This window comes from Thunnus maccoyii, chromosome 18 (assembly GCF_910596095.1).
Source record: "Thunnus maccoyii chromosome 18, fThuMac1.1, whole genome shotgun sequence".
Classification (NCBI taxonomy): Eukaryota; Metazoa; Chordata; class Actinopteri; order Scombriformes; family Scombridae; genus Thunnus; species Thunnus maccoyii.
Genome location: NC_056550.1, coordinates 1,339,112 through 1,360,984, shown reverse-complemented (window position 1 = coordinate 1,360,984; position 21,873 = coordinate 1,339,112). Strand labels below are relative to the sequence as shown.

General features: G+C 39.8%; 1 protein-coding gene across 3 annotated transcripts in view; it reads right to left on the bottom strand.

Annotated features, from left to right (window-relative positions):
* The window catches only part of sept12 (septin 12), an 83,928-nt gene that overhangs the window by 5,397 nt on the left and 56,658 nt on the right, over window positions 1–21,873 (bottom strand). For all 3 annotated transcript variants that reach the window (XM_042392632.1, XM_042392633.1, XM_042392634.1), the window contains 8 exons: window positions 18,325–18,732; window positions 10,233–10,361; window positions 3,556–3,637; window positions 2,801–2,938; window positions 1,842–1,959; window positions 1,512–1,607; window positions 768–864; window positions 101–152 (listed from right to left, as the gene is read on the bottom strand). In XM_042392632.1, the coding sequence (XP_042248566.1) occupies window positions 101–152; window positions 768–864; window positions 1,512–1,607; window positions 1,842–1,959; window positions 2,801–2,938; window positions 3,556–3,637; window positions 10,233–10,361; window positions 18,325–18,732 (1,120 nt within the window). The remainder of the gene's footprint in view (window positions 1–100; window positions 153–767; window positions 865–1,511; window positions 1,608–1,841; window positions 1,960–2,800; window positions 2,939–3,555; window positions 3,638–10,232; window positions 10,362–18,324; window positions 18,733–21,873) is intronic.

Here is a 21,873-nt window from a genome sequence, read left to right as displayed (position 1 = left end):
GTGGTCCCTCCATTGACTTTTATGGTCCTCAAAAATGACCCATATCCCGTTTCTTTTATCTTTCATGATGAGCCAAGTGTAAGAGCACAGTGTAACTCACCTGATGAGTAGATCTCTCAGGTTGGCAAACTCACAGTGTGCCACATTTTCAACTGTGAAAAGAGAAAAACAAGGTTGTTAAAGTCTCTGTCTTATTGTTTATTGCTTATTATTGTTTCCTTTTTTTCCTTCTTGTTCTAGTTTTGTTATTATTATGTTTTATTTATACTTATTTTTACTCACTTATTGTTTTTATTGCTATTGCATGTTACTTCTTTAGCTGATGGTGTTTTATTCTGCTTTTATGTGGGACAATAAAGACTGAACTGAAGTGATGGTCAACATGTACAAAAATGGAGTCCATATGTAAAACTGAGGCAGATTTTCATAATGATGTCTTTGAACAAAAAATCTGTGTCTTTAATATGGCAGAATGTCCAACTTTCATTTTGCCAATAACTGCCACAGACTCAAGTAAGAAGTGCGAGGGATGTATTGGAAGAAATGGTAGTTTAAGAAATAAACTACCATTATATACTTTTTGTGCAAAAGATCAATTCATTTCAGGTTGGATTGAAGCAGCTGCTGCAGCTGTTGAAGCCTTGGCTGCACCTACTTATCTGTTTTGCCAAACATGAGATCAGAATCCACGTACAATGGCGACTGTAAGAATGAATGTTCATACCAGGTGTAAATGAGGTAACGCTCATGTTAAATTGCTGCCTTACCTTCAATGATTCCCCACTTTGTTTTACGGCCCAGCACCTTGTTTCCATTCACCTGGTGCTCCTTGTCGGTTCCCACCACAGCAAAGGGAATGCTTTCCTGGACACACAATATGAGCATGTCTCACTCAGGCTCATTCTTCAAATGAGCCTGAGTGAGACATGCTCACTATAATATGTGATACCCACAGTATCAGCCCACGGAGAATAAATGATTACAGGTACTAACCTCTGCACAGTTAAAACCATTAGCTTAAATAATGATTACATACTCTGTCATATCATATGAGATTATAATTTTCTGACTATGAAATTGACCATCTCCATGACAGTCACACCAAGCATGTTTCTAATGCTCCATGAAGTATTTATGTCTTTAGTTCATTCAGGCAGTCATCTGATTATTCCTTACTTGTGGCAGTAACTTGACTGTATAAATGCCCATCTAAACAAACAAAGATTCCCTTTTCAGGTGTTGTTAAGATACCTGTATATTAACTCTGATTTCCACCTCCCACTCTCTGTCCATTGTGTATAGTAGCTGGTTGCCTCCAAGTTCCCATCAAGTACAGTGAACATGTGTGTGCTGATTTGATTAAACCCAATTTAGGGTTAGGATTGGAGTGGTCTATACGTACATTGAGAGCCAATAGTAACAAATAGAATCTAATCCCTTGCATACATAAACATACTTGGCCACTAAAGCTGGTTATGATTCTGACTAAATGACAGGAGTGGATATGTTACCCTGATCCTGTCGTTGAGTATGCGCTCCTCTGGATCCTCGTCATACTCTTTCTGGGGGTAAACACGAATCCCATTTGCCACCAAGTCTTGCCTTATCTGTCAAAGGGTCAAAGGCCAAACACAGGTCAAACAGGTCAGTAAACTGGTTCACACTGAAGGCTATGTGTCAAGACAGGGAATATGAGGGCCAAATACATGCATGGTGTCAAATGGTGTAGTGAAGTGATTTTCTGAAATCACATTTTGTTCGTGTTTCACAATGAGAACAGCTGGAGGAAAAGAAAGTGATCTAAAGAAAACAAGCTTTAATGTGTGTGTATGTTCCCTCACCCTCTCCTTGAATTCCTGTCTTTCCTCAATGGTGAGTGTGTCTGCTTTGGCGATGACAGGAACGATGCTCACTACCTTTCCCAACCTCTTCATGAACTCAACATCGATGGGGCGTAACCTGGCAACAGACAGATCTCTGGTCAGTTTGAGATCTATGGCACAGAGGTGTAACACTGTATAAGGCTGGATACACAGAAAATACTTAGTTAGTATGATCAAGTCATTGCCAGTGTAAGTCTTTTCATGGGATTGTTGACAGTAAAATAAAAAAGATAGAATACCTCCTCTAACGTTTTAGGGCACTGAAGAAACAGAACACTCAGTAATTACTAACACTTGTCCTTTTACTATTTCTACTTTGACCAAATAAGAATTTTCTGGCCTTGCAAACTGACAAAAATGTTGGTGAGCAGTAAACCCAAACTCTTGGCTTTAAAAACATCTTTTCACAAAGCTGTTGCCCCAGTGAAGCAGCACATACAGTAATATGATGTGCTTTGTTTTTGTCTGACTTTGTCTTTTGGGGGTTATTTCACTCATTTGAAGAGTTCATCACTCTAGCTACAGCTCACCCACCAATGTCTTAATTTTAACTTTATAAAGTCAGGAGCGTGGGTCAGAGAGACCCAGAAGGTGAAGACATGTCAAGAGAAAAAGTCAAGGAACAGTACAGTTGCCAGGATGCGCCTGTTGAGGGACTGAGTGTAATTTTCTCCTGGTTGGCCTACCACATCGCTGCACACCTCGCTACCACGGGAGTGCAGGTTCACATCCAAAATATATTTCAGTGTTTGACATTTGCTGTATGCTGCCAGAAAACATTTTACGGGTCCATCCAACGAACAAGGGGTTAGGTGCTGTGATTATGATAAATATGATTCAGCACTTTGATTCTGATTGAATAACCACGTGTTTGTGCAGAAGTGTGATGCTGGAGCCAGCCATGAGTGAGTACTGACCTGTGTCCAGTGGCAGGGAGGAAGTAGATGCAGCAGTGGACTCTGGTGTCAGGTATTCTCCTCTTACGGTTGACATGCAGCTCCTCTCTAAGGTATTTCTCATACTGCTCATTGACGTACTTCACTATGGGCTCCCAGCTGGAAAGGAGTAACAGAGAAGAGTCAGTGAGTGATTTTATATATATTCTGGTCATTTCTTTAAGAAAATCATCACATTATATTTTTGTTATGTCAAAAAATTACATGAAAAGACCAAAACCAAATGAACCCAAAGCCCATTGGTTAATACATTTCGAAAACCTATGCAGCGTCATTAAAAAAAAAGTTAACTAAGCTGGCCACTGTGGTTTTAGCAAACATTACTCAACCACTTGAACACTGTCTGACTCACCAATGGCTAAATTCTAATTAAGATGCAGGCGATTTAACTTGTTTTCAGTGATACTGGTTATGTCAGGTTGAGTTGTGAGTAAATGCTTGTCTAACTTTTCAACTTGACAGAAGTGTTATATAGTTAGAGTAGGACAGTCACATGTTTTTCATTCTGTACTCATGCACACTGGATTTAAAATGAGACACTGACTCTGATGTGAGTCAAAATGCATCCAAAACTAGCATAAAGTGAAGCTGTGGTAGTTTTTTTTTTGGATTACAACAAGAGAAATTTTCTATAAATACTATGGCAGTCAGTTCTGGAAAGTGTCCTCTCCTTCTCTGCCTCTATCCCGTCATGTCTCCTCTCTTGTGCCACTCACCAATTCTCATTGTTGATCTGGTCTCCAAAACCTGGAGTGTCGATTACTGTCAGCTTCATCTTCACCCCCTTCTCCTCAATCACTAGACAGATAAGCACAAAGGGGGATGGGTTACATGTACATACAAAAATATATTTTCACATATCTCTGCTGTGGCTGAGAGGTGTACTGTTGCCAGACTATCCAGCAAATCATCATGCATGATTTGCTGCCAATTCACACAAATCATCATGTGTGAATTGGCAGCCAATGTGCAGCCTCAAGTTGGAATCAGAAATGGCCTTTTCATAGTTATTGTCATATGGGTTGATTTTGGCAGATTTCACAGAAGAGGCCTGGGAGAATCCTGCCATGATGAGAATTAGATAAAAGGCTCTTATTACACCTTACATTTTACACTGTAAAAATGCATATTCTTTAGCATAAATAACAATTATGTTTATAGGACTTAAAAACACAAATCAGCATTATCAGCATTTAAAGTAAAATTTGAAAACTGGTGCAAACAGTCTCTCTCTGTGCCAGTGGTAAGCAACCTAAAACTAAGGAAGCACAGTGATTGAGAGTTTAGCTTGAGGTTGGTTCACAATTTTTCAAGTTTTAAAACAACACTCAGGTGCCCCTATGAACAGTGAAAGAGGTTTTTGTCCTCCATCACTTCCATTGTAAGTGCATTATGAAGGGATCTTCTAATGGTCCGTATGAACAGGAGGAATGATTACAGCAAGAACAACATGTTTCAATGCTCATTTGGCCTCCTGACTGTTGTTTTAAGACAGACTTGAATAATTCTGAACCTGTCCTTTAAAATTGGGACGTACTATAGGATGTAATAAGAACAGTTTTTGGCTAAGTTTGGAGTAAAGCTGAAGGTTAGGATTGGCCGTGGGAATGGTAAATCCTTGTAAGCAACAGTAAGACAAACGTGTGTGGTGTGTGTACATAATGTGTGTGATGATGAGATCAAAGTGATACCTCCTGTATTTTTTACCTTCACTGAGTCAGTGTAATGTGTGAGCTCACGTGTTTATGTGTGTGTGTGTGTGTGTTTGTGTGGTGATGTGTGAATGTTCAAAAGGAATTGAGCAGCAGAGTAAGGACTATCATTTAAGTCCATTGCTAATGTTGAGTAAGCACACAGGAACCTCCTCTGAGCGGAAGCATGAGAGCAAACATCTGGAACCTGATCATTAAGATTTTCACTAACCTGCAATGAAGTACTACATGCACTGTCTAGACCAGTCAGCCAGTCTAGAACTGGTTTCACTGGTGCAAACACCTTCAATCAAAGAGCAAGAACTAAATATTTGGCTAAACCTGACAGGCAGTCAGAAGACTGTCAGAAAGAGCCAGATTGCTGTGATGTACTTTTCTTTCTGTCATTAGGAGCAAAGAAGAAAAACAATGAAATCACTGTTTTAATACTCACTGAACCTGCATATGATGTGTAATGGCTTGTCATTTTCCTTTACTCGAATGTGTTTGTGATCATGTTTTTGGGTTTTGAATTGATCAACCCATATACCTTAAAGGATAGGTCCATAATTTTTCAAGTGTGTCTTAAAACAACAGTCAGGTGTCCATATGAACAGTGAAAAGAGGTTTTCCTCGCTGTAATCATTCCTCCTGTTCATACTGGCTATTAAAAGATCCCCTTCAAATGTGCTTTCAATGTAAGTGATGGAGGCCAAAATCCACAGTGTGTCCACACAGTCATTTAGTGCAAAAATGTATTTAAAAGTTGATGTGAAGCTTATATTCAGCTTCAGCAGTCTGAGTTAGTCATATCAAGTGGATATCTGCCACATTTACAGTCTTTTTAGCATCAAATTCCCTCTTTGTGTTTCCTCAGACAGTGTTTCCCTGCTGAGCTGTGGTAGAAGTATAGTAACAAAAAGACTGTAACGTTGAAAGATATCTACTTGATTTGACTCATTTGGATGCTGAAGCTTCATATTAGCTTCAGATAAACTTTTAAATACATTTTTGCACAGAAGGAGGACTGTGGATTTTGTCCTCCATCACTTCCATTGTAAGTGCATTATGAAGGGATCTTCTAATGGTCAGTATGAACAGGAGGAATGATTACAGCAAGAAAATATGTTTCAATGTTCATTTGGGCTCCTGACTGTTGTTCTAAGATTATGCTATAACTTCAAAACAAAATTAAATACACCCTTGCAACATACACACACACACACACACACACACACACACGCACACACACACACACACACACTTTACTAGGTTTCTAATGGACTTTACATTTGTTAGAGGGAGACAATTGTGCAACTGTGTTTTGCTTCCCAAAATCTACTGGATTTATAGGCAGTGAGGTCAGAGTGGCCTCTCGGACAGCACATTGAGTTTTGGGAATGTTAAGGAGTTAGTAACTGCAGTATAATTCCAGATTTGAAGCTCCAGGGAAGTTTCCACCATAAAGTTTTTACAGAGACAAGAGCTGGTGGGCAGAGGCGATGAGACTGTAAATGTCTCTCAGTTTGTCCCTGAAGCAGTGATGGTAAATATAAAAACTCCCTGTAAAGGTCTGAGTGAGAGGTGTGACTGGGAAGGAAAATTGTCTTTCCTAACAAATTAGTGAGAATAACCATAATTATGCTGTATATAGTATACCAGAATGACTTAAGTGTTTGACCTTTAGTAAAGAGCTAAATGTCACTTGGGATTACACATATGAAGAGAAACACAGATCTAAGATCTAGTTTCATTCTGACAGTCCTGTCATGTGGAGGCGAGCTTCACTTCCTCACCTCCTCATCACACCACCTTGATTTCATGAACCTGGAACAGTAGTCTGTCCATTGAGCACTGTGGTCCAGAGCGAGCATGCTTCCTAATGATGTTGGGAACCCCCTGACCTTTTGTCTGTCGGGATTTCCCACTGATGATCCCACTGAACATGAATGTCCAGGTTACCATGTCATTATTTCTTGATCTTTATTGCCATTTGATCCCTTCCTCAAGCTCCAACATCAAGTCACATTTTACACTTGTACACAGGAAGTATCACAGTCTAATGGACAAACTTTGCTGAGCACATTCCTGCTCCCCTCATGATGATTTGATGTGATTTTCATGCCATCTCTACCCTGTCTTTACCTCTGGTAAGGCTCTGATGCCAAAGTTATCAGTCTGTCCAACACTTTCTTACCATGGGATGTAATCAATATTGCAGCTTCTAGGTGTTGCTAGCTGCCTTTTTTTTTTTTTTTTTTTTTACAATAACTGTACCCTGTGGTTTGAGTCACTTCACTTCACTTCATTATTAAATTACAGAATTACAGAAATATATTTTTATTCCCATGGTACAGCATTTCTTTCTATTACTGATTATATTTGACTGTATTAATTTCCATGAAACTGTTCAAATAAACCTGACCCCTTATTGTTCCTTTGTTTTAAATCCCTTGTTACATTCACATTGGTTATGCAGACAGATTATAAAGTTTTAACTCTGTCACTCTCTCTAAAAGAAAACAAATGATGTGATGTGCAGAAACCTGCTGTATGCTTCTGAATCATGACCATATTTAGGCTTTTTACTGCAATGCTGTCCTCCTCAACAGCCCACTCTGATGGTTACATTTAGACAAGGCTAGAGTTTTCTTGAGGAGTTTTCAAATGTTTTCTATGTTTCAGAGTGTGCAGAGCATAAATGTGACATGCATTTACACGTTAGAAGATCCATGTAAGAGTGCTGGAGATGATGTTTATGGAAGATGTCATGGTCTGCAGCTTCACATTCTTGGAGTGACAGTTGAAAAAGAGCATTCCTCTGACAGAGAGAGACAGAGATAGTGTGTGTGTGTGTGTGTGCATGTGTGCGTGTATGCGTGGAGGAATTTCAGAACATAAATGTTTCATGTCTGTGGCCCGAGGTGTTCTTTTAGGGCAACACACACACACACACACACACACACACATGCACGCGTACTTTGGATGACTACCTGTTTGTACTGGTGAGCTTTTCACCCCAAGTTCTTGCTGAAATGTTCCCCAGTGATGACAGCTAATCTGTGATTTTCACCACATTTGTAAATCAAAATTCTCAACCAAATAACTCTGCTAATACTCTGACTATGGGCTAAATATCTTGAGTACCAAAAAATTTGAATGTAAGGCCAGGAGGTAAAAAACCCACAAAAACAAAGCTGTCTCAATCAGTCTATTTTGATTGAATGCAGCTAATAAGTCTTCTGAAGTCATTAAAGTGCACAGTAAGATTAGACATTTCCTTATAAAAAAGCAAAAGCTGCAAAAATGTAACTTCAGTCAGGAAGTAGTCTTAGATAAATATGTGAATGTGCACAAAGTGTATCTTAAAGGACAGGCTCACAATTTTTGAAGTCTGTCTTAAAATAACAGTCAGAAGCCCAAGTGAACATTGAAACATGTTTGTCTTGCTGTAATCATTCCTCCTGTTCATACTGACCATTAGAAGATCCCTTCATAATGCACTTACAATGTAAGTGATGAGAGACAAAATCCACAGTCCTCCTTCTGTGCAACAATGTATTTAAAAGTTTATCTGAAGCTAATATGAAGCTTCAGCGTCCAAATGAGTCAAATCAAGTAGATATCTTTCAACGTTACAGTCTTTTTAGTGCCAAAGTTCCTCTTTTTGTTACTATACTTCCACCACAGCTCAACAGGGAAACACTGTCTGAGAAAACACAAAGAGGGAATTTGATGCTAAAAAGACTGTAAATGTGTCAGATATCCACTTGATATGACTAACTCAGACTGCTGAAGCCTCATATAAGCTTCACAGAGACTTTTAAATGCATTTTTGCTTTTCATATGGGCACGACTGTTGTTTTAAGACACACTTGAAAAAAGTCTGGTTATCATTATATACAGTCATACGGGGAAAATACTTTGGAGATCCTCAACTGTGACTTATCTAAAATATAAAGGAGTGCTTTTATTGACTGAATGGAAATGTGATAAGAAAAGGATAGTGAAGCAACACAAAGAGTCTACAGCCATGCTAGGTGGGTCTTTGAGCTGAATGCTAATGTCAGCATGCTAACATGCTCACAATGAAAATGTTAACATAATGAAGCTTTTAGCGCAAGTTCAAGCCGGAAGACAATTGTCTGCCTATGTCGTCATAACAACGAAGCTCCACTTCTCAACTATTATCCAATGATTTCACTGGGTTCTGTGTGCATGCTTGCCTATCACCAATGACCATCTGATCTTAAAAACACCTTACTTATTTTGTCTCTCTACATTCTCATTGCAGTCAATGCCGCTTTGCAGCTTCGCACCTCCACTGCCCCACCGCCACTGTTATTTGGACCATGCCTATTGCTCCCTAGAGGGATCTCTAATTGGCTATTTATAGGGCTCCGTCCCTATACATCTTTCTGATTAATGGGTCAATGCCAAAGTCTTTATCAAATAAAGTTCTCTCTTTAAAGTACACAATATCAGCCTGTGTTTAGTAGTGCACACTGTGAAATAACCCATTCAGGACTCATTCAATAACAGATATGCACACGTTTCGAAACTAAATTTTTTTCCCCCCCCGAAACAGCCACAGCCCAAGCTGGGATTCCTGCTCATGAGACAAGAAGTTAAAGGTAAGTGATATGAAAGTAGGATGTGAGAGCTGTCTCCCACTAGGTCACCAGTTATAATGTTTTCACACTGGCCTGAACTACTCTCATCAGTTGAAAGAAAGAGGAAAACAGAGAATAAAAAAACCTAATCTTTTTTCAAGTGCATACAGTTTGTAGAGTGTCTTGGCTGGGTCCTTGTGGATGCCCATATTCATCAATGTCAAATATGGTGAATGTCAAATGCGTGTGTGTCTGTGTGTGTGTTTGTATGTGTGTGTCTGAGCTGACATCGACTCTCAGGTCAACCATCGCCTGAGCTGTGCCTGTGGAACCTACGCCAGAAAAGAGTCTATGAAGACTGAGACCTAAAGGCCCAAACAAAACTCCTGGTCTACAGAGCTGTAGTCCTCTCCACCCTGCTATATGGAGCTGAGTGGACCAACTACAGCAGGCACCCTAGAGCCCTGGAACAACACCACCTAAGATCCTTACGAAAGATTCTGAGGATCAGCTGGGAGGACAGATGCAACAACTTCAGCGGTCTGGAGGAAGCCAACATGACAAGCATAACGACAACAATAATCTAGCACCAACTCCAGGCCATGTCATCCACATGTCCAACACACAACTCTCCAAACAGATCCTGTACTCCCAACTGAAAGAAGATCAGCGAGCCCCCGACGGGCAAAGAAAACGTTTCAAGGACAATATCAAGACCAGTCTGAAGAAATTCCACATCACATCAAGCAACTGGGAGCACATTGCACTGGACAAGCACTCCTGGAAGAAATCCTTGCAGGCAAGAGCTGCATGTCATGAAATGGAACTATGCCGTGCTGCAGAGACAAAGCTACCACCGCAGGGAGAGAGAGAAGAAGGCTCAACCACCACCAACCACCACCACTCTCCTCTGCCCACACTGCACCAAAGTATGCGGATTGTGATTTGGCCTCTACAGCCATCTAAAGACCCACAGACGACCCAACGGAGAGGATCGTCATACTCGCCTTGAGTGACTACCGATGAGGATGATGATGATGATGACGGTTATGTGTGAGTGTGTGTGTGTGCATGTATTTGTGGACTCACCGTGGCTGACTGAATGCAGTTTGACTGTTTTGGAGATCTTCTCTTCATAGTTGGGCGTACAGGACTTCCGGCTGACTTTGGACTTGAACAGAGTGTTGACCAAGGTGGACTTCCCCAAACCACTCTGACCTGCAGACACATAAAAATAATTCTGTTAAACACGCTTAGTATGCGAGTATGTGTGTAATAATATGCATTATTTATTCTCTGAGAAAACAATAGCAGATGTTTGTTCCAAGTGGCATAAAGACCTCTTACTTTGAATTCTGCCTGCTCCTGTGTCCATATATTTTCAATTATACAGGCATTGATTAGGAGGGCTCCCCCAAATAAAGCTCCTGTCCCTCCTGGCACTCGAGTTGCTTAAGTTGCACTAATCAATATTTTTATATTAGAAACTGATCAAGGGTTACTGATAGTGACAAAACTACACAGAATTATCACAAACTATGCAGTTCCCCTCAGCTCTACAGAGCTTTTTAGCCTCTTTAAGCTAATTGTTTCTGTTAAATGTACCACAAATTTCACTAATTTCCAATTTCCAGCAGCAGCAGGCAGCTGTTTTTAGTGAAAAAGATCTGATAAACTTCCTGTGCTCTACCACATTGGGTACGTTTACATGCGCACTAATATTCCACTATTATTCTGAATATGACAATATTCTGAATTTGATACGGGTCATGTAAACATGCATATTCCGTTTGGATATTCTGATTTAGACCTTGTTCCAAATGTAGCATTTTACGATTAAGACATGTGGGATATGCCGATATTGTTCTGGTTTTAGAAGCATTCTTTGGACATGTATAAAGCGCATTTGGAATATGTGTCTCAACCAAGCGGCAACCTCCAGGGCTGGAAAATGAAGCCAATGCAGAAGTGCCAAGTGCAGTTCCTTGAATGGCCATTTGAGGCTGGCTCCAAAAGCGAGTCAATCCCCATAGACCCCTATGTTAAAATGCCCAGATTTACAGCAGAAAGAAACATGTTTACAGCCTGGGACAAAAATGGTTTTGGTCTGGATGAATTTTTCTTTATAATTCACCTAATTAAATGTTATTAAGCCATAAAGTTATGCATAATTAAGGATGTGGCTACTCTGATTGACAGGTCGCTAGCCACTAGGTGGCTTGTTTCAGCAACAAGGCTTCATTCAGCCTGCCTCAGCTCCATCTCTTTGCACATTTTGGATTAGCCAGGAGTTAGGCAGATTCAGGCACTGCCAAAATGGTGATGGCCAGAGCCGCCCACTTTGAGCTTCAAAACTGCTCTTCAGAAACCAATGGGTTACATCACAGTGGTTACGTCCATGTTTTTACAGTCTATGGTCTCAACTGGGGTTTTTACCGAAGTTTGCAACACAAGGCCCTCGTGCCTGTTTACCCCTGTGCAGACAAGATGACATATTCTGCAGCAGGAAGGCAGACTGAGGGAAGAATGAGAGGAGAGTTTAGAGCTATTCAGGGCGGGCTGGAAAAGCAGAGTGCGCCTTCTCCATGACGGAGGGCTTTGGTTTTTACCCTGACTGACAGTAACGACTCGGAGTGATGCACCACAAACACTCAGTAGTGTAGTAAATATCATGGGCCAACCTAGGTACTGGATGTGCCTGTAACTATAAATTTATAATATCAGTCATATCACTGATAAATATCAGGCAGTAGTTCACTAATGTTTTTCACCTCGCTGGTTACTTCACTGCCTGTGGAGATCTTGTGATTTCCATTCCCACTGGAGCAGAGGGAAACCCTGAAAACCCTCTGCATGTAAACGAGAATATTAGCGGAATATTCATTTTCATTAGACATGTAAACAGCTTTGTAGGAGTATTGCCTTCTTCAGAATAAGGGCAAAAAATGGATTATTTTGCGCATGTAAACGTAGTCATTGTCTATTTTGGTCTTATATGACATTGTACTTGAGAACATGAAAAGATTATTGTTGTTAGCAAAGTGGCGATAGCATCGAGCTGCAGTTAGCAGAGCAAACAGTTAACATTCAGTCAGTGTCCAAGTTGTAATTGTTAAACAGGTGATGTTAGAAACCATCAATATGTAACACAAACAAACAAAATTAGCAACTAGCTGGTGAATATAATATTTAGCCCTTGAAGAGCTAGATATTTTCACAGGAGTTGGTGGAGACCAAACCAGAGATAAAGAAGAGTGAATGTTGGACTTATAAACATCAAATATGACTTCAAATAAAGCTTTAATTTATGGAATCGAAGCCAAGACAGCAAATATCAACTATACTGATCATTTCTTCATTATCTGACTGACAAAAATGGCTGTTTTCACATAATTCTCAACTCAATATATTATTTAGATACTGGTAGAATCACCTCAAAGGTCTTTTGTTCCCACCCGTCCTGGGAACTTATCATATCTAAAGCAACAGACTCTGCACTCATCTTTCATAGTAGTGGTGCAACGGATCGTACTTGATCCGTGATCCGTACAGATCACCCCCCATACTTCGGCACGCATGTGAACCGTGGATTACAAGATTGCTGTGAGTACAAGTCATGGACAGACAGCGCGTCGCTAACAGGGATTTTGAAGAGCAACGACCAAACCAGCATCTAACGGGTCCGTAGTGACATCTGCAGGTATGTTAACATGCAGTTTAATGTGCTGCAGCTGAGCAGCTAGTTAGCTACATAGCTGCTAACTGACATTAGCGGTGCACTTTTCCCCAGTGAATGTTTGTTTGGTGGCTTGTTCAACAAGCTAAGCTGTAGGACAAGACGTGTGTTCATGTTTGTAAGTAATCATCAAGTTTTGATGATGTGGACACAGGCTGTTGTTTCATTCACTACCATGTTTAAAGGAAGAAGGTGTCATGCTTCATATTGCAATTTAATTTAACAATTGAGCTTTGAATATTTTATATATTTTAAGATTTTATTTAAACATTGGACATCTTGAATGTTGTTTTCATTTAAGACCATGAGCAAAAGTTCCATGCTGTAAGTGTTTTACAGAATATATGGAAAACAAAGTTTTATTTGTCTCTCCCTTTTTTCTTCTTTTCGGCTGATCCGTAAAATCATCCGATCCGTGACTCAAATCCGTGATACTATCCGAACCGTGATTTTTCTGATCCGTTGCACCCCTATTTCATAGTATATTACCAATGTGGATAACATTCACATCTGTTCAGAGTAACCCACAGTGTATTGGACTACAGGTCAAGATTTTGGCATTCATCATATACTGTACATGGCAATGAGTGATGTCCAGTTTCCTCACAGACTTGACATGATGACAATGAGCACCTAATCTCACATGTCACAGTGTGACCCAGTCTAAAGGTCTGGAGAGCTGACATTTAGACAGGAGTGTGTGTATGCATGTGTGGAGGAAGTGGCCTAGACACTGTGAATCACACACTTGCCTACACAGGTAGACACAGTTAAACAACACAAACGTACACCTCTTAAAATTGTATTTTTCACTGTAAATGAAAAGAAAGCAATTACCATACTTGAATTAAAAATAGAAATAAAGAGTAAGCTTCCTGTTTTCAGTCAACAGCAGGGGAAGTATGTGGCAGGAAGAAGCAGGCAGCCCGAACTCTAAAAACCACATCCTACTCAAAAGAATTATACTTCCTCCTCCTAGTTGAAAAGCAAAATATATTATCTTAATGAGGAAGAGACACATTTGCAAATTACATTAACGATGTTAGGACTCAAATATTTACAGAGATCTTAAATATTCTTCGACACACAATGCCAGGTTACCTGTCAGAGCAGACATGGAACAAAATTTCTATAGCGGCCTGGCTCTTTTCTTTGGTAAGCTTGACCCTTTTCTTTGGTAAGCTTGACCCTTTTCTTTGGTAAGCCTGACATCATAACCCACTAACAGTCAGTGTGTGAACATGTCCAAGGCTGCCAAATGTCAGTATCACTAATCTGCATTCATATGCTGCTCACTGATGTTTGCTACCAGGGACTGATACTTGATCAGTTTATCAGAAAAGACTCGTACTGGTCAAAAACATGGCCTATCTCTAAGATTAACACTTTTTTTCAGCTTTCAGCCAGAAAAACAAAGTTAGAGGTGTTGGAGATGTGTTGGCATCACACGGGTTCACACCATATACATCATTACAGCTGTTGGTAACACCTCTTTGACAGCAACAGCAACTGTCATGCAGTATAGAGCCCTTACAGCCATTTACAATATGTGCAACTGATTCTAAATGTTAATCTGGCTTTCACAGTAAAGCAAAGACAAGCATGCACGCAGGTACACAGTCTTTCCAGAGTGAAAAGGGAAAACACAAGAACTCTATGTCATCCCAGTGACCTGGTGGCTATCATGCGAGAGTTCCCATTGGTCAAACTGTAAGCTTGCCATAGTGGAGAGCTTTGTTGAGTGGCAAAGAAGAGACTGACCTCTCTGTGCAGCTCTGTGATTGGCCAAAGCACAGCAGGGTGGCTGGTTTGAATCAGTGAAAGAACATTTTAGCGAAGGAATGTTGGCTCACACACATGTGCACATATTAGTGGACACACACACACACACACACACACACACACACACACACACACACACACACACACACACACAAAAACAAGACGCAAGACAGGCAGAGAGCTGGTGTGTGTATATGTGTGAAATGCCAAAGTGGCAGGTGAATGCACTACTCTGCTGAGGTGAGCATAAGTGGTACGTAAAAGGAAAAAGAGTTTCTTTGTTAGTTTTTATATCTTCTAGACAATTTTCTACAAATTAGGTATTATTTATATTACTGTTCACTTGTGCTGAACAATTGTTTTACATCAGAACCCGGAGCCCCCCACAGGTCATATGGTAGGAAAACTGACATGGAAATCTGCAAACTAAACGCACAGATTGGCAAATCATGCAAGTGTGATGGCCAAGATAGCCCATTAAACCTATTCCAGCCTGTCCCGCTCTCTGTGATCACCTATACTGCGTTTTAATGTAGCCAAACTCACAATATAGTTGTTCTCATTTGCATATATTTCTGTTGTTGAGTATAAAATTCGATCACAACTCATAAATACTACAGGATATGTCGACCAGCAGTCATACCAAACTGTTGCAGCTGCAGATAAAATCATAAAAGAAAATAAACAAAATACAGGTTAATGACAGCAGCTGTCAGATTTTAAAATAAGTAATAAGTGATTCTACAAGTCAGTTACAGCCACAAAACATCTGTTACCCCAAAATGCAATGCAGCCTGAAGCATAGATACATGTTTGTCACTAACCTGTACTTTTTGTTTATTTTGTCTGATGGTGTCATGATCATAAAACCACTGATTTTATCTGCAGAAGCACCTTAGTATGACTGCTGGTCAAAATAGCCTAATACGTATAACCTGCGACTGAATTTCTAAATAGTTTGCTGACAAGACACAGAAAAATATGTAAATGAAAACAACTAACAGCTGCATTAAAACACAGTTTAGGTGATCACAGAAAGCAGGACAGGCCAGAACAGAAGTTTAACAGACAGTCTCGGCCTTCTTCGCCTAACACATGTCCCCTGGGGCGGGCTTCGTAAAATCCTGTTTTAAAAGGTGCATTTTTTAAAACACGAGTCACTATTTTTATTATAATTTACATCATTAAAGTTGATGGAGGGCCAGGTTTGGACCACGGGCCCAAATCTTAAAAGAAAAAAAGAGTGCCAAGCGACAGGCTGCAAATCTTTAAATGCTCTATGGGCAGAGCGCGCACACTAGAGACTAACTTCCTGTTAGCCTTCTGCTAACTTGAATGGGGATAAAATAATTTGATCGTGCAGCTCTTCTAGACTTTCCAAATGTTCCATATAGATCAAATTCTGATAGTGAAAGAAGTCATTTCACAGGGGTTATGTGACGCTCAAAACAATTTATCCACCATTTTACAGATGCGACAGTAGTAGTGACGGAGTAGACTACAGCAGAGCCTACGATGTAAGCACGTGTCAACAGTGTTTTTGTAATTACTCTCACTGCCAGATGGGGGAGACAAAAGTTCCGCACGCCAGCTTTAACTCTTCAGTAAGGTAACCAACTGTGTGTCATGCTGTTGTGTGGGAAACTACTTGCACTGTGTGCAACATGTAATCAGATCATGGTTGCAATTATTTTTACTGACTTCTTTATTAAAGGCCCAGCACACCCCAACAGATGTTAAATTGTCCAGTTTAAAGGTGGGCAAAATTATGCAGGGATGTACATGAAGTCACCGAATTCTTCAAACTAATTAAAAGGATTGTTGTATTTTGTATCCAACCCTATCAAGTGCAACTAAGTTAACAAGAGAGTCAGGGCGGATGTCAATCGTACACAGTCTGCACACACCCAAACACACCTGAGAAGAGGTCTTATCGGCCAGAATAAGTGAAATCACCTGTGTGAGTGTACCATAGGTGAGCAGGGCCATTAAAACAATGTGAGTGTGTTTGGTTTAACTATGAACGGATACACCAGCTGCTCTTCTGTTTTATTTCTGACAAAGTAGATGTACAAGGAGTGTTTGCTGTAGCATTAAACCACACTTGCTGCTACCACCAGTGACCATGTGTGTCAACAAATCAACCAGGGCTGAAATCTGAAGGATTACAACTTTACTTCTTAACAAGCCTTAAAAACTTCACCAACAATATTGAGTTGTAGCAACTGTAGCTAATGAATTATTAACAGGAAGTTTAATTAACAAAAGATGGTTTCCTTAAGTAAGAAACACCACTGTATCATTTTGATGTCTGGAAAGATACAGTAGAGTGGATTGTTTGACAACACTTTGACGCTCAGCTATTCATAATCATTGTGTAGAAATGTCAAGTATAGAATAGGTACTAAAGTAATATATAGTGATCACGTTTACAGTGATCAACCCCTTACATGGATCAAAAAGCTCAGGACAGCATCATTCCTATACAAATGCTGTTTAAATTATTTGTTTATAGTAATCAAGAATCCTGCTTACAGTGTTCATTTTGGGTCTTTCATACATAACATATGGAAATTTTTTTTTAAAAACTACGGTAATTCTATTTTTTTTCACTTTACTCCCATGATACACATATGATTAGCACTTAGCGGCTGCGGCACCATTATTGCCCTGCGGTGACCTGTCTGCTTCTGGCTGGCTATCTGAGGTTGGTGCTGCATGCACTTTGAAATCATGACGGGAAAAAGAGTCATTTTCTCTCAATGAAAAACATAGTTACCTTGAAACTGCCAAAAACAAGCCAAGGAGATGCAGCAGTGAAACTGCAGCGAGATGCAGAATCGAAACAAGTGTTTGAAACAGCTGCACTGTATTTTGAAACCGACAATAAAATTCAGTATAATAGCGAAGCTGTCCATTTCATTACTTTATATTCATGTAATGAATTAGATGGTAACCTGCATCAGAAATAAAGAAAAATAAAAATAAAATTGGTTATACTAATCTTCCACTTATACTGATGAATTTGACCTGGACAGATGTGATCACCATAAGCAGTTTTCACCGTATCTCTGAGCTAATACAATTTTTCTGTTTAGAACACAAGTCAACAAGAAGCAATGTATCATTGCATCCATTTTGTTTTCATGTATAGTATAATTCATTATACCTTATGTGGTTTAATATTAAGGAGACAACCATCACAGGACTGAAATTGGACACAATTTCACAATATTGGTCAGAAAAAAATGCTAATAAATATTTTCCTCAAATGATTGAGGCTCACTGGTGAATATCTTCAGCAGCCAGCTGTAGTGTTTGAGGTGTGTGAAGCCACTGGTCTACACTCTTTTCACTTGAAAATCAACTTTCAGAAATGTTAAACTAGCCCTTTTGCACTCATGTGTCACTCTCTTGTCTGCTCTGATTGCTGTTATATTATCACTCCATGATAATCATATTCATGCAAATTCATTCAAAACCTGTGCACAGCATTAGCACAATGATGATGTAACTGCGATAACAAACAGGGAAGGTCTTATCTGCAAATGTAATAATCAAAATAATAATAATAAAACATGTCAATGTCTCAGTCAGTGTGTGTGTGTGTGTGTGTGTGTGTGTGTGTGTGTGTGTGTGTGTGTGTGTGTGTGAGACACTCACCAACCACCATGATGTTGAACTCAAAGCCAGCCTTCATGGTCTTGCGCCTCATCTGGTCCAGCACTGCCTCGATGCCTACGTAACCAAACAGGTCGCTGCCCTGGATGAAGCTCACCTGGAGGCCTGGCACAGACTGGCACACCTCCATCTTCACATCTGTCTGCAGATGCATCTCTTTCTTCATCTCTTCTTCCTCCATTCCTTTCTCCATCCCTTTCTCCTCCATCTCTGTATGAACCTCAACACAGTTCACCTCTTTTTCTTTCGTGGAATTTGGGGTATCGGTGCTGGCTGGTTGTCCTTCGCTCTTGCTCTCTTCTTCTTGCTCTTCTCCCATGATGCCTCTCTCTTTCTCCTCTCTCTCCTCCATCGGGGTGAGCAGGTCCGTGTCCAGCTCTCCAGCAGTTTCTGTGGGTGAAGAAGGAGATGCAGATCAGAGGCTTACTGTGAATTGATTTGGCTTTCTGGAAGTTTGTGTTTATATTTTTGGACTGAAGCGGCTGATAGCTGACATTCTGCAGTGGCAATCAATGTTTTCAATTTAACAGTTGAAAAATAAACTTGTCAGTGCTCTATGGTGGACAAATGATGTCATGAAGAAATTGTTTCAAACTCCAGTATGTTTATTCTGTACACAATCAGAAATGTGCTAACAAAGATCAGGTGTAGTGGCTGTGCATCCTGTCATCACAGTGAGGTTGCCACGTCAAAGTCATGGTGCCTTTACAGGGACCAAAACCAAACCTGTGCTCACCGATTATATCTGGAAACCTGCAATATAATGGAGACTCTGCACTGAAGCACTGTGAGGATGGATAAACTGTTGTTCATCAAGACATTGTTCTAGCACATTTTATGCAATTCAAAAACTGTCATTTTTACATTTCTGTTTGTGTGCAGACAAAACAAACAAGTTACAGTGTGTTAATAAGTAAATGGACTGTACTTGTATAGTGCCTTTCTAGTCTTCTGACCACTTGAAGCGCTTTTACACTACGAATCACATTCACCCATTCACACACTGAATGGGTACAGGGGCTACCATGCAACCTGCCCATCAGAGGAAATCTAATCATTCACACAATTTGTATCTCTCAAGTATCTCGACACATTGACATACGTCCTGGAGAAACAAGGAATCGAACCAATTAGTGGATGACCCACTCTACCTCCTGAGCCACAGCCGCCCCAGTGAGGTGAGTGTGACGTGTTTGTCACTTTCGACAGAGCCAGGCTAGCTGTTCCCCTCTGCTTCCAGTCTTTATGTTAAGCTAGGCTAACCACGTTCAAACTCCAGCTCTATACTGAACACACACACACAAGACTGATATTGATCTTCTCATCTCACTCTCAGAAAGACAGCAAATGAGTGTCAAACACTACACAATTTCATGTTATAAACTCTACTATACATGGTGCAGAGATTTTCTTTTTAAACATGTGGTCATGTGCAGCCTTATATGGTGCACATGATAAAATGTAATTAGTTAAATGTAGACATTTCTATGAACAAATTTCACATGTGTATACACAAATGAATTAGTAGTATTATAATTAGTATATAGTATAGTATATAGTATATTAGTATAAAACTATAGCTGGTTTCCAACGCTAACACAAGCATGTTCACACAAACACACACACACACTTTCCAAGACTTAACTGCCCACTGGAGTTTTTCTCTTCTCTTGTGTGTTTGTGTGTGTGTGTGTGTGTGTGTAGTCTGATCAGTACTGTAAGAGGATTGGATGACACTGACAATCCCCCTGAGAACTTGAAGCTGTGTGTGTGTGTGTGTGTGTGTGTGTGTGTGTGTGTGTGTGTGTGTGTGTGTGTGTGTGTGTGTGTGCGCGCACTCCCAAATACTCTTAAATACAAGTATGACATAGTCGTCTGAAGCCAGCATGACTTAAGCATGTTTGTGTGTATATGTGTGTACGTGTGTTTGTGTGCATGACTCAACAAGATGAACCATTTTATTAGGCCTTACTCTCACAACTTACTTTCACAACACACACACACACACACACACACACACACACACACACACACACACACACACACACACACACACAGGTGGTTAGTTAGTGTTAGTCCACATAATTTAATCAGCTATAAATATCCAACCGTACAACCATTGGAACAGAACTAATCCTCATGAGTCAGGACAGAGAAGGGCAGGGTGAGGGACACAGACAAGTCTAGGTTTTTAAGCATCATTAAACCTTATACTCTACTAAAGCATCAATTGTTTTACTTTTAAAAAGAGAATGAATAATAATAATCAGATGAATAAAGCACAGGTGGAGTTTTTGTTGAATGGATTATGAGTTTTAACACATCCTAAAATCATCCAACAGATTCTGGAACTATCTCTTTGTAGCTGTTTTTCACTATGAGGCTCAATCATGCTTGCATATATGTTAGTTGGTAGAGTGTTATGGATGGCGATTTGGATTTTAAGGTGTCATGTGCATTGGACACTGGATACATAATCTCACAGGGAGGATTTTAAGGCTAAATTGCAGTTAACAGTTAATATGTCTTCTGAGTATGTCTTCTGTGGCTCTGGAGGAGCTTTGTCAAATCATGAGAAAATAACCCTGATGATGTCATAGCAATGTTTTCAGGGTTATCTCAGCTTGGTCAACATATTTCTAACAGAAAACCTGTGTTACAAACTGAAGGCATGGAGTTTCAAATACATTACGTTTACCAGGCAGGGGGGATTGAACAAAAAGATGCAGTTGGTTGCATTATGGGAAATGTAGGATCCAGTGTTTTTGGCGCTTGGCTCATTCTAGAAACTAAAAGTCAGAATAGCTCTGCCTCTGCTATATTCATTTCGACCATTCTTTTTAAAAAATCTGTCGCTTGTGTGTCTGCCATCTTTATAGCAATAGCAAATCACTGGAGTACCCCTTTAAATGCCCATGTATCATACACTTTGAGACATAATACCTGGACAGAACAATGACGTTTTGGCAGATATGGCTTTTTTATCAGTGCCTTGATGAATTCTCATAAAGGTATGTGTCATCAGCTACATTTTATTGCAGTTGATACTGCAATAAAAATAAATATTTAAAAAATAAATATTTAAAATGCACTGAGAAAATACAATTTACACATTGCAGTAATATTCTAGATGAATAATATGTTTATCTAATATAAATAGACAAGTTTGAATAATTGTTTCCGATTATAGCTTAGTTTTACTCATTTCCTATTTTTTTGTGTCTCATTTTTTTGTGATGTACTTTTAATGAAATGTGTGTTGTTAAACAAAATGTCATTGAAAATCATCATATCATGAAAAATGTAATGGAGACATGGAGACGAAAGTAGGATGAATAAAGAGGAGACAGAAAAATTTGAAGACAAAGTAACCAGTGGATACACACTCAAACTCCCACAGAGTGTGTGAGGAAAAGCAAACAGTGTATCGGGAGATAGATAGAAACTCAGGCAGCATTTACTCAGGGAGGCAAAAAAAAAAAAAAAAAGCAGACAAGAAAAGAAGGGAGAGAGAAGGAGAGGTATGATATG